Raw genomic sequence first — 12,379 nt, forward strand, 5'->3', positions numbered from 1 at the left:
TTACATACATTATTTAGTGAAAACACTGAGGCCCAGAGAGGTGGCCCTTACAACCTTGACCAAAATTACACAAGTAGTAAGCTGTAGAAACAGGAGTCAAAGCTAGGTTTCCCAACTCTACATCATTTTGCCTTTGTAGGCCTGAGTTCCTTTCATCTAGAAAAGGAAGGGATTCAATAAGATATTCTTTAGTCCTTTCCAGCTCTAAATTCTATGATCCTTATCCGGAACCAAGCAGCCAATGGTGTACTCTCTTTTACAGGGTCAGCTTAAGTGTGGTCACTAAGACCCAGTGAAAAGAAACTAAGCCATATTACTGCTAACTCTTCTCAATAGTGAACTAGCTTTTTTCCAGTTTCTCCATGGCTTTAGCTCTGGCTTTTGGGGTTTAGGGCCTTCCCATTTGTGCACCCTGCCACCTGGCCTTCTCCTTTTAGTATTCTGACCCAGGCCTAGTCCATTCATATTTTGGTCCTGACTTGTCTGCTCCCTTAGCTGACTGATTTGGCTTCTTCCCTACCTTCCTACTTATAAAGGCCTGAATAAATTAGCAGCCTTAACTGCCCTGATTTCTTTTTAGTTTTAGCTCTTCCCCGTTATCTACCTGCCTCATCTTTCCACGAGTACTAAAGAATATTCATTAGGTAACCTTGTGTGAATGGTAGCACTGTGCTTAGTGCTTAGAGACCAAAAATGCTAAGTGAATATTTCCTTATTTCTCAATCTCCTTATCTACCTCTCTAAAAGACTGTGGGAATCTTAAAAAGGTCAATGTCTGCCACTGTAATGCCAGAAATGTATTTTTGCTGCTTCTCCTTCACTGAGAATAACCCCAGCAGTAGTAATATCCATAGACCCTAAGCCTCTTTACTATGTAAACACATTTGACATTAATAAAATCTTTGCTCTTAACAAGATATGTTCAGCTTTATCATTAAATATTTATTTGACTTGCACTACGTTCAAGAAAGATGCTAAGCTGGGATACAACCAAACCACTATTTACTTGGGAAGTCACGTAGATCACTTATCTCATCATTTGCTCTGAAGCTCTATCCCTCAGGAAACTCTGAGAGCTTTTGAAAAGCATTAATAACTGCCAAAGACACAATTGTTCAGATAGCACTATATCCAGGACAAGCCATTTTTCATTTGTGACAAAAATGCTCTTGGAATGATCTGGTCAAGTTTTCTGTAAACACATCTCTTTCTCATTATTGTATGAGATGTCTTTGCTTATACTGCTCATCTTAAACCATCCTCTACCATACGATTTTACCAACGTATTTATATTCTAAATTGCTGTTATCCTTAGCTCAGATTTCTCTCTACTTAGCAAAGAAATCAAGCATTTTCTAGCTACAGAGGTTTTTAGGTTCTTTCAGTCTTCTTGTGCTTAATTTACTTCTGTTACACTTTCTTAGGAAATTTTAGTAGTTTGTTGATGTATGTACTTTTCCTATTTTCCTTTTAATCAGGTTTCCCTCTTACTAACTCCATTAGTGTGGATAACTCCTGGTTAACTACCCAAAACTATTTCTACAAACATAGATTGCAACTATTCTGTGATTTATAATCTTCATGACTCGCCTTGGGCCACAGATCCAATTATGGGTAAGATGGCAGTCCTTGAACCCAGTTCTTTCTAACTCCCAAGGTAGCTCTCCCATCCATATATGGAAATAGACAGACAGACATAGAAATCTCTATATTTAAATTTAGGGATTAAAAAAAGGAATAGAAAGAAAAGGAATAAAAACTAAAGTAGAATCATCTAAAGGATAAATTTAATTTGAAAATATTAGTGTTATAGATTTTGTTTCTTAACCTATCAGATTCTGAAATCTTAGGCAAATCATTTAATTTCTCTTTAAAAAAGCTACCTACCCCCTGATCAAGGAACTAAGACAAGGCTTTTAATTTTGAAATTATCAGCTAAAAATTATGGAACTTGAAAGTGAGCATACCTGTTGTCATGGCTTGGTTGGAAGAGATGCAAGCCATAGTGACAGTATGAGAAGGAATCTTGTCTGAGAAGCCAGCTCCCAGTGCAGCCTTTGAAAAACATAAGAATAATTACTTATAAAGAAAGAACCTGACACTGTTCTTTTTTTTTTACTTTTCTTTTTTTTTGTGATTAATTTATTTTTAGTTTTCAATATTCACTTCTATAAGATTTTGAGTTTTAAATTTTCTCCCCCTCCCTCTCTTCTCCTCTTCCCAAGATGGTATGCAATCTGATATAGGCTCTCCTTAAACATTCATATTAAACATTTTCACATTAGTCATGATGTAAATAAAAATTAGAACTAATAAGAGGAACCATGAGAAAGAAGAAACAAAACAAAACAACAAAAGGAAAAGAGAGCAAATAGTATGCTTCCATCTGCATTCAGACTCTCCATAGTTCTTTCTCTGGATTTGGATAGCATTTTCCATCCTGAGTCTTTTGCAGTTGTTAGTCATTGCACAATGTGGCTGTTAACTGTGTACAATGTTCTCCTGAGAACCTGACACCATTAACCACTCTCTTCTCCTCTTGGATACTCACTCTTCTTTAGGTTCTCAGGACACTACTCTCTCTGTTCTTCTCCTATCTAACTCTCCTTTTCTGGGTCATACATAATCCATGTCACGTTCCATTAACTACTGGGGAACCCCCAAAGTTCAGGCCTGGGCCCTCTTCTTTTTTCTCTCTACATTCTCTCTACTGGTGAACTCATCACATCCCAGGAGTTTCATTACCATTTCAGGAAAATTATTCCCAGATCCACACATCCAGCCAAATTCTTTCCCATTACCTCTGTTTCAAGATAGATGTCCTATAAACATCTCAAACTTAACATGTTCAAAACAGAATTTATTATCTTTTCCACAAAACCCAGGCCTTTTCTGAATTTCCCTATTTCTGTGGAGGACACTACCACCCTTCCAATCACCCAGGTTTGCAACCTAAGAGTCATCCTCAACTTCTCTCTCTTCCCACACAGGCAAACAGTGGTCAATTCTTATTGTTTCTACATTTACAATATCACTTATATGTATTCCTTTCTGTCCTTTCATGCCCTTATTCAGGCCCTCATCACCTCTTGTTTGGACTATTGATATAGTCTCCTCCTGCATCAAGTCTCTCCAATCTCAAATCCAACCCTTTAAGCATCTGCTATATGCCAGGAACTGTGCTAAGTCTCAGAGAAACAAAGAGAAAATGAAACAATCCCCGCCTTCAAGGAGATTCCCCATTCTAGGAGCAAAGACAATACATACATGTGTGCACACACACGTATGTATGTATGTATGTATGTATATACGGATCTAAAAATATATTAAAATAAAGGGAGCATGGGAGAGGAATAAGGTTTCATGCAGAAGATGACCATCGAATTGGATTTCAAAACAAAAGTTTCCCACACCAGCTAAAGGAATCTTCCTCAAGTAGAGACCTATCACATCACCCCCTACTCAATACTTCCTTTGTTGTTGGATTGTTTCAGTCATGTCCAACTCTTCATGACTCCATTTGGAGTTTTCACGGCAAAGATACTAGAGCAGTTTACCATTTCCTTCTCCAGCTCATTTTATAGATGAAGAAAATGAAGCAAACAGGGTTAAAGTGACCTGCCCAGGGTCACATAGCTAGTTAAGTGTCTGAGGCAGTATTTGAACTCAGGTCTTCCTGACTCCAGGCCCAGCACTCTATCCAGTGCACTACCTGCTGCCCCCTAGTGGTTCTTTATTGTCTTTAGAATAAGATAAGTGTAAGTCTGATAATAATATATAATATATTAATGATATAATAATAAGACAGAATAAGTCTAGAACAAGTCTGGTCCTGAACTACTTTTCTAGGCTTATAAATAATTCCTCTTCCCATCCTCTCTGAGGTCCAATCAAACAGCCTTGCTGTGACTTACACACGACACTACCTCTCCTAACTCTCTCCCTTTGCACTGATTGGCCATCACATTTAAAATGGAGTCCCTCCTCACCTCTGATTTCCTTCAAAACAAACAAACAAACAAATAAATAAATAAAATTCTTGATTTCCTTTAAAAATTCGCTCAAGTAGGGGCAGCTAGGTGGCGCTGTGGATAGAGCACTGACCCTGGATTCAGGAGGACCTGAGTTCAAATCTGGCCTCAGACACATAACACTTACTAGCTGTGTGACCCTGGGCAAGTCACTTAACCCCAATGCCTAAAAAAATAAATAAATAAATTAGCTCAAGTACCACCTTCCTCATGAAGTCTTTCCTGAGTCCCTCTCACCCATCTCCTAGTGCCCTCCCCACAAACATTATCTTGTATTTACTCTTTCTATTTTCTCTATATTTATATACCTCCATGGTGTCTCCCCCAACATAAAAGAAGCTCCTTAGGGGCAGGAACCGTTTCATTTTTGTCTTTGTCTTCTCCAGTGCCTGGCTCAGTGTTTGGCACACAGTGTCGAAACCTGTTTGCTTCTTATGCAATAGTATTTAATAAATACTCATTGAATACCTGTCATTTGTCTATGAGTCATTTGAATATTTAATAAGCATTGTAGCTGAAAAGATGAATCAATACTCTAATCTATGGCATATAGCCCACTTGGCTGAAAGGAGTTTGTGAGCCAGCTTTGGAAAAGACTGAAATGATATAATAATAATAATAATGAGCTGGAGAAGGAAATTTGAAATATAAAACCTGAACAACATAGTCTCCATTATAGCAAGTGAAATGCTGATTGCAGGAGATAAGTAAGCAGCAACAGAAATTCAAAGTTCTGTTCTCTTGAGTTTCCAATAACAAAACATAGTGGCACCATGCCAACTAGTATAAAGTTGAAACATGTTAGGAAGTTAAAATTAGACTCCTGAGAATTTCCCTCATGTAAGTGTCATCTGCTTGTGGAACCATGTGAATAGGCTAAAATAACCCATCACCTAATACTGCCAAGGGATGATAGGCAAAAAAGCAAGTTGGGATGTGATTCTTTTTGCCACTTGTTGAAATGCCTCCTGAAACTGCAAACTTGGGTTAATTATAGGAATTGTTACATAGGGCATTACCAAGGGTATCTACAATCTATTACCTAAAGTCACCCCTTTTTATGACCTCTATCCTTCCATCATAAAAGGCAGACAAAATATTTTCCACATCAGCTGAGATGTTAGGTAATGTTGCTTGTTCCTTTTAAAGTCAACATTCAACCCTGTAATGTACACTAAAAGGACAGAAAACTAAAAGTATGATTTGGGTTGGTCAGATCAAAGTAAGCAATTAACTAACCTTTAAAAGTTTGTGCAAAAGCCTACGAGCTTCATATAATCAAAGTTATTTATTTTATCTTGTGTAATGGTCTCTGTCTCTTGTTTGATTAAAAATATATCTCCTACTCCACAGCTGTGAAAAGTATATGATCTGCTTCTGTTCTAATTTTTTTAATGGTATGATTTTTAATAATAAATCATGTATTCATTTCGACTGTATTGTGGAATATGATGTTAAGGTGTTGGTCTAAGCCTAATTTCTGCTAGATTACTTTCCAGTTTTCCGAACAGTTTTAACTTTCCTAAGTCATTTAGGTATTCCACTTTATCACATTCTGAGTTATTGAGATCTATTGTTTCTGATTCTCCCTTGTTCAGTCTGTTCCATTGATCTACCTCTCTATTTTTCAACCAATCACAGATAGTTTTGATGACTGCTGCTTTATAATATAGTTTGAAATTTGAAAGGCTACTTTATCCTCCCTTCCTAGATCTTTTACTTTTCCAAATAAACTTTGTTATTATATTATTTTGTCAAGTTCTATAGAACATCCCTTTGACAATGTGACTGGTATAGCATTAAAACTATAAATTAACTTTGGAAATAGTCATTTTTATTACATTGGCACATCTTAATCATGAGCCCTGGATATCCTCTAGCTATTTAGATAGTTCTATATTTCTTTAGGGAACACTTGGCAACTAAATCCATATCAGTACTGTGTGCTTTGGCAGATTGCTCCTCAGATATTTTATACATTTTGTAGTTATTTGGAATTAGCTCTCCCTTTTTTATTATTGCTTCTTAGATGTGTTATATAAAAACACTGATTTTTGAGAGTTTATTTTGTAGCACGCAACTTTGCTGAAGCTATTAGTCATTTTAATGAGTTTCTTTGCTAATTCCCTAGCATTTCCTAAGAAAATTAACATGTCATCAACAAATAGGGATAGTTTTATCTCCTCTTTACCTATTTTTGTCCTGTTACCATTGCTAGCATTTCTAGAATTTTATCAAATAACAGTGGGAAAAATGGGCATTCTTGCTTTTACTCCTATATTTGCCGGGAAAATTTCTAGGGAATCTCCACTGGATATGATACTTGCTTTTTTAGATAAATATTTTTCATGATATTTTTTAAAAAGGTCCCTCTATGCCTATACTTTATAGGTTTTTTGGCATAAATGGGTACTATACTTTTGTCAAAGGCTTTTTCTGCAAATATTGAGATAAACATGTAGTTTTAGAATTTTTTGTTTTAACATGATTAATTATATTAATCATTTTCCTTATGTTGAATCCTCCTTGCATCCTTGGTATAAACCCAACTTGGTCATGATGAATGATTTCTTGGATGAATCACTATAATCTGTCCGAAAGGATTTTATTTACAATTTTGAATCAGTATTCATTAACAGTATGAGTCTACAGTTCTCTTTCTGTGCTTTATCCTTCCTACTTTAGGTAGGAAGACTATATTTGTCTCACAAAAGTACAGGATATGGTGCTTTCTTTCTCAATTTTTGATAACAATGAGCAATGAAACTAATTGGTCTTTAAAATTTTGATAGAATTCTCCAGTGAATCTATCTGGACAAAGATATATTTTCTTTGGTAGTTCCTTTACAAGTAGTTCTATTTCTTTTTCTCAGATTGGATTATATAAGATCTCTATTTGGTGTTCTATTAGTTTGGGTGTTTTATATTTTTGAATATCCATTACAAGTTGCATGTCACCTCTATCTCCTTCCTTGCTCAGGTTTCGTTAGAATAGTACTGTGGTTCAGAGTATCAATATATATTAGGGATTTTAAGAATCAAAATTATTATTTAATATTTGACATTATTTTATTTTCAAGTTAAATGAACTATGTAAACCTTTTAAAAATATGAAAACCAGTCAACTGAAAATCCTATGAAACTTACTAGCTATACAGCTTTGTTTTACTTACCTCTCGAGCAACATTACTTGTTTTCACTTCCTGGATAACTGTACCATAGACAATATAATCAACACTATCCTTTGGGATACTGGTTCGATGTAACAAGCCCCTGAAAAGAAAAAAAAAATCAAAAATGTGTATTCTATTCTTAAAGTAATCCTTAGTTCAACCATATGAATAGGGGATACAGGATAGGAAGGACCAAGTGGCACTTTTCCCAAATGGTAAAAATTTCTTCCTGAGATAATGTCTCTGACTATGGGAAATAAGGGAGAATATTCTTGTGCTGGCTAACATTTCGAACAAAATGTTCAACAGAATATAAATTCTGGGAACTGAATATTTAAATGAAAATGATAATAAATTCTATTAAGCAGTTGGGTAGCATATATCTGTAAAATTACAAATGGAAGTTTATGCCTAAATTTAAATAATGGCCACAAAGATAAATATGTGTACGTATGTTTGTGTGTGTGTGTATATGTGTGTATACGCACAAACATAAATTCTGCTAGATTTCTCTGTCATACTAACTCAATATTAAAGGAAAGCATGTTGTTATATACTGTTCCATAATCCAAAAGTACAGATATTCTTTACTTAACAAAACAGATGGAATGCCAAAAAGTATTTGTAAATAGAATTTCTAGTAACTCCTATTTTCCTAATGAATGTTCACAAAAACTGGAGATCTATTTACTGGCCTCAAATGTTATACTATAACTTTTTTTTTTTGCAGCAATTGGGGTTAAGTGAATTGCCCAGAATCACACAGCTAGTAAGTATGAGGCTGGATTTGAACTCAGATCCTTGTTATTACAGGGTCCGTGCTCTATCTACTGTACCACCTACCTGCCCTATCCTATAAACTTTTAAATTCACCCAAATGAAAAAAGTTAACCTCCTGACAGTATTACTGAGAATTATTTGTGTATGTGAACGATTTCTACCTGCCCATTGTATGATTATTTATAGCTCTTGGTCATAAGGAATATTTTGTTGAAACTAAATAAAGATCAAAATGACAATGCTTTGTATACTTATTAGATCCCCAGGCTTACAATAGCTCTTTGATCTCTCTGGGATTCTTGACCCATAGGATAGAAATGTATACGATGAATATAATGTATACAATATTTGCTGGGATATATTTATATACATCTAGCTAAATTATACATATTAAAGCTAATAAATGCTATTATAATTCAGAGAAGGAAGAGGTCACATTGGGTTGAAATGTTCACAAAAAGACCCGTGAAGCAGATGGCATTTACACTGGCTTTTGAAAAGTTACTATCTGTATAGTTTGTTAAAGTTTCTGTAACTACAATAATTCTTCCTACTGTTTACAAGATATACCAAAGTGGTGATTATCTAGAAACATCATCAGATTAGCAAATTTGTGTTTTGTTTGAACATCCTCATTTAAAGAGAATACTGATCCAAACACTTCATGATACCTCATGCTTGGTATCTTTCTTAGTTAAAACAGTTCAAGAATACTGAGAATCTACTTTGTGAACACACTGAAGGGGAGTCTGCCAAGCCTCACAAAGGGCAGTTATGTATCAGATCTTCTGTTGGTTGAGTTAGCTATAGTATAGGAGAGCTATGCACTCCAGTGAGTTCCTGAAGCACAACAGTACTTATGACACAGCTGACATATGGAGATGCACAGTATGGGATAACTCCTCTATCTCACAAACATTTCTGTGAGTTCTGGGCAAGGGTTTATTTATATTAAATTTGCAACTTAATTTACTAAATGAAAAAATAACAGAATATCCTAAAAGCTAAAAGTTTTCAATTCAATTGAGAAATTTATTAACTACGCGCAACTACCATACAATGGGAATGTAAGGATTAAAAACAAAATGTTCCCTGCCCTCAAGGAGCTTATTATCTTATTGGGGTATGGGCAATGAACAGAGAATAGGACATCTGCACAGACAGGGAGAGGACAGAGAATGCCTAAGGAGAAGTCAATACAAGGTGACTTAAAGGAGAGAGCATTAATCATGGGGATTAGGAAAGGCTTTTCACAGAAGACGGTATTTTGGCCAAGTTTTGAAGGGAACCAAGGATACCAAAAGGTGGAGAGGAGGAGGCAAGAAAGACATATAGGCATGGGGAACAAATAATGCACAGGCATGGAATCTGAGATAGAATGTCAAATGCAAGGGACAGCAAGGCTAGTCTGGCTGAAATATAGAGTGGATAAAAAGGAGGAATGTGAAGTAAGTCTGGAAAGATAAGCCATATGTAGATTATAAGAGGCTTTCAATGCCAAAGTGAATAAGGTGAACTTTACACTACAGGGAATAGGCCTTTGAACATTTGTGATCAGGGTAGTCACATAGCTGGACCTGTGCTTTAGGAAGATTATTTTGGTAGATGTATGGAGAAAGGACTGGAAAGGGGAAAGACTAGAAACAAGAAGGCCAATTAGGAGGCTATTGCTAGAGTCCAGTCAAAAGGCAACAAGGATTGGAAATAGGGTAGCAGCTGTGAGTAGTAAAGGAGAAGGAGCAGGATGTTGTGAAGGAAAAATCAATAGACCTTTGAAATGGATTGCATAGAAACTGAAGAACTGACTTTTTAGATACAGTCATTTTAAAACTATACTATATATGTGGCATTCTTGTTAAAGGGACAAAGCAAAATGGCAAGTTTGAAAAAGAGAAATAAGGAAGGAAGGGTTGGAGGGAGGATGGAAAGATCAAATGAATGAACAAAGAGGTTCTACTTACTTAAGTGCTGCTCTGGCCAAATCATGTGGCATCAGATCTTTGTATCTGGGGATAATAAAATACACTAATTTAACACCAAGATCTTTCACTTCAAGAAGATCAAGAGGAGAGCTCACATTTATACAGCCCTCTCCAGCTTACGAAGCCTTCCCACCCAATGCCATCAGGGAGGCACCATATATATTATTTATCTTCATTTTACTGCTGAGGAAACTAGGGTGAAGTGATGTGATAAGCTAAGCTCCAGAAAACTTCAACTGGTACTGAACACTTACATAAAGAATTAACAAAAACATGGCTGTATGCAGTACCTTCTCCCCCCCACCCCCACCCCCCACCACTACCCCAGGTTGCCTCTGCCCTAGGTCCTGCTCCCCTGATTGGTTGGTCCCTGGACAGTGCACCATTTCATGAGGGGTTCCAGTCATGTTAATTTCACTCTATCTCTTGACCAACAGCTCTGCCCCCTAGGAACAGGGCCTGGCACAGAATAAGCACAAAATAAATGTACTTTGTATCAATATTATTAAGCACGAAACACTAAAAATTCTCTAAGGGTAGTCTCAACCTTTGCAGACAAGGCTCTGTGTTAATTTAAGTTTGTAATGGGAGACTCAATGGCTATGAATTTCTTGAAATCATCCTTTGGATCAGAGAGCAACCAATAACTGTAACTTTCAAAGCTAACCTCATCCTTTCATTCTTAATCGTAGAAGAATTTGACAAACTCTTAAGCGTACCAATATTAAAGTGCCAAAACTATTTGTCTGTTTAGAATTGTGTAACCTTTATTACTCTATTCCACTCACTGACACAAACACACAATACACACCAGGTTAATCGGATTCATCTTCTCTTTAGTCTTCTTAAGTCTATTCCTAAATGCTTTTGCTGGACAATTCTCTACCTCTATTTTGGATCTAACATTCTCAACAACCAGCCACTTGCAATGAATGGCAATTTATTTCCAGGCAAGCAGGAAAAGAAGCCAATATAATTTATTCTGATCTTTATATTTCCTCCAGGGGGTGGGGTGCGTGGGTAAGAGCTGCATAAATATTTTTACACAGGTAAAGTCTGTGCACTTCTCAAATCCCTATCTTTGATATGTGCTTTTGGAAAACTCATTCATTATTTCAACCAAAACAAAGTAAAGCAGGCAGTTCTTCCCCTAATCCTAGCCTCCAGCCTGCAGCTAATCTCTCACAGGAGGTGTTAAATTGAGTTCTAGTCTCTGATCCCTTTATCAGAAGTGAACACCTAAGGAAGGAATGAAAAAAGAAACAATTTCATTGGTGAAAGAAAATTAGTTACTCCCAGAGGACTTTAAATAGCTAAACTTTGAGGAAGTGGTCAAAGCTTAGAGCAGTGCTAGAGTGAGGCCCCTCGGCAGAGGTAGTGGAGGAGAGAACTTTTTTCTCCTCTCCCCCACCATCTCCCATTAGTGAAGGCATCTTAGCAGTGGAGAATTAGATGCCTAATTCATCCTTCAATTCCTCCTCAATCAAGGACTTGAACTAAATTGTGAAATAAAAGTCTACCAATCTGCTGAAACCAAAGCAAATCCAAAGCAAATGTTAACTTTTGGTGAACCCTGAATTGAACCAAAGTTTAAAAAAGCAATCCCCTGGCCTGACCCCTACCTGAAGTTAAAGAACCATCTGAACAAGACCTATCCGGGCATAAAGTCCTTAGGGAGGGGCAACTGAGAATGTGTGGTATCTATCTCTCCCCACTGTCCAAAGGCCCAGGACTGAAAGAAGGAAGCCATCTCTTGCCAGAGCCGCATCAGGGTTTGTGGCAGTACAAGGTAGAAATTGTTGCTAGAAATTATTCTTGCTAGAACTTAGTGTGATGTTATATATAGTGCTTACATGGTTACGCTAAGTGCTATTGTTCAGATACAATTTTGGTGAAACAGACTTCCATGGGCTACCCTAGAAACTTTACTATTCACAACATTGTTTCTAAAGGAAAATGAAATCAACTTCACGTTTGACTTCTCAAAGCTTATAACACAAGACACTTATAAAACAGGGACTTCCTACCCCCAAACCAGAACAAAACCTGATAAATTACTCTTTTAACTGAATCTGAACAGACTTGTATTAGTTTAGATCTCTTCTACTCTGCACAGATTTTTATCTGCTCTCTTCTGACCTAACTAGGCCTTTTACTGAAAAGGAGCAGAAACAGCAAGGTGAATAATCATTTGACTCAATACAATCCAGCCAAATCCCATGTGTTTAGACCAAGAGGGAGCCAGATACTGAAAGGTTCAGACCATTTCTGAATCTCCTCTACTGATCAAAAACTTCAGGCAGCCTAGGACAGTCTTCAGCCCACAATGCCCCTGGAGCCACCTTGAGTCCAAGATCAGTGGCCCAAACTAATCTGGTCTCTTCAGAGCTAGTTAGACAGCTAAGGCTGAGGT

General features: G+C 36.7%; 1 protein-coding gene across 2 annotated transcripts in view; it reads right to left on the reverse strand.

The window, feature by feature from the left end:
- Window positions 1-12,379, reverse strand: part of HADHB (hydroxyacyl-CoA dehydrogenase trifunctional multienzyme complex subunit beta) — a 60,680-nt gene that overhangs the window by 23,061 nt on the left and 25,240 nt on the right. For both annotated transcript variants that reach the window (XM_020983923.2, XM_020983922.2), the window contains exons 5-7: window positions 9,946-9,990; window positions 7,205-7,304; window positions 1,968-2,055 (exon numbers count right to left, since the gene is read on the reverse strand). In XM_020983923.2, coding sequence (XP_020839582.1) covers window positions 1,968-2,055; window positions 7,205-7,304; window positions 9,946-9,990 — 233 coding nt within the window. The remainder of the gene's footprint in view (window positions 1-1,967; window positions 2,056-7,204; window positions 7,305-9,945; window positions 9,991-12,379) is intronic.

Source organism: Phascolarctos cinereus, unplaced genomic scaffold (genome assembly GCF_003287225.1).
Source record: "Phascolarctos cinereus isolate Bilbo 61053 unplaced genomic scaffold, phaCin_HiC Scaffold_2;HRSCAF=192, whole genome shotgun sequence".
NCBI lineage: Eukaryota > Metazoa > Chordata > Mammalia > Diprotodontia > Phascolarctidae > Phascolarctos > Phascolarctos cinereus.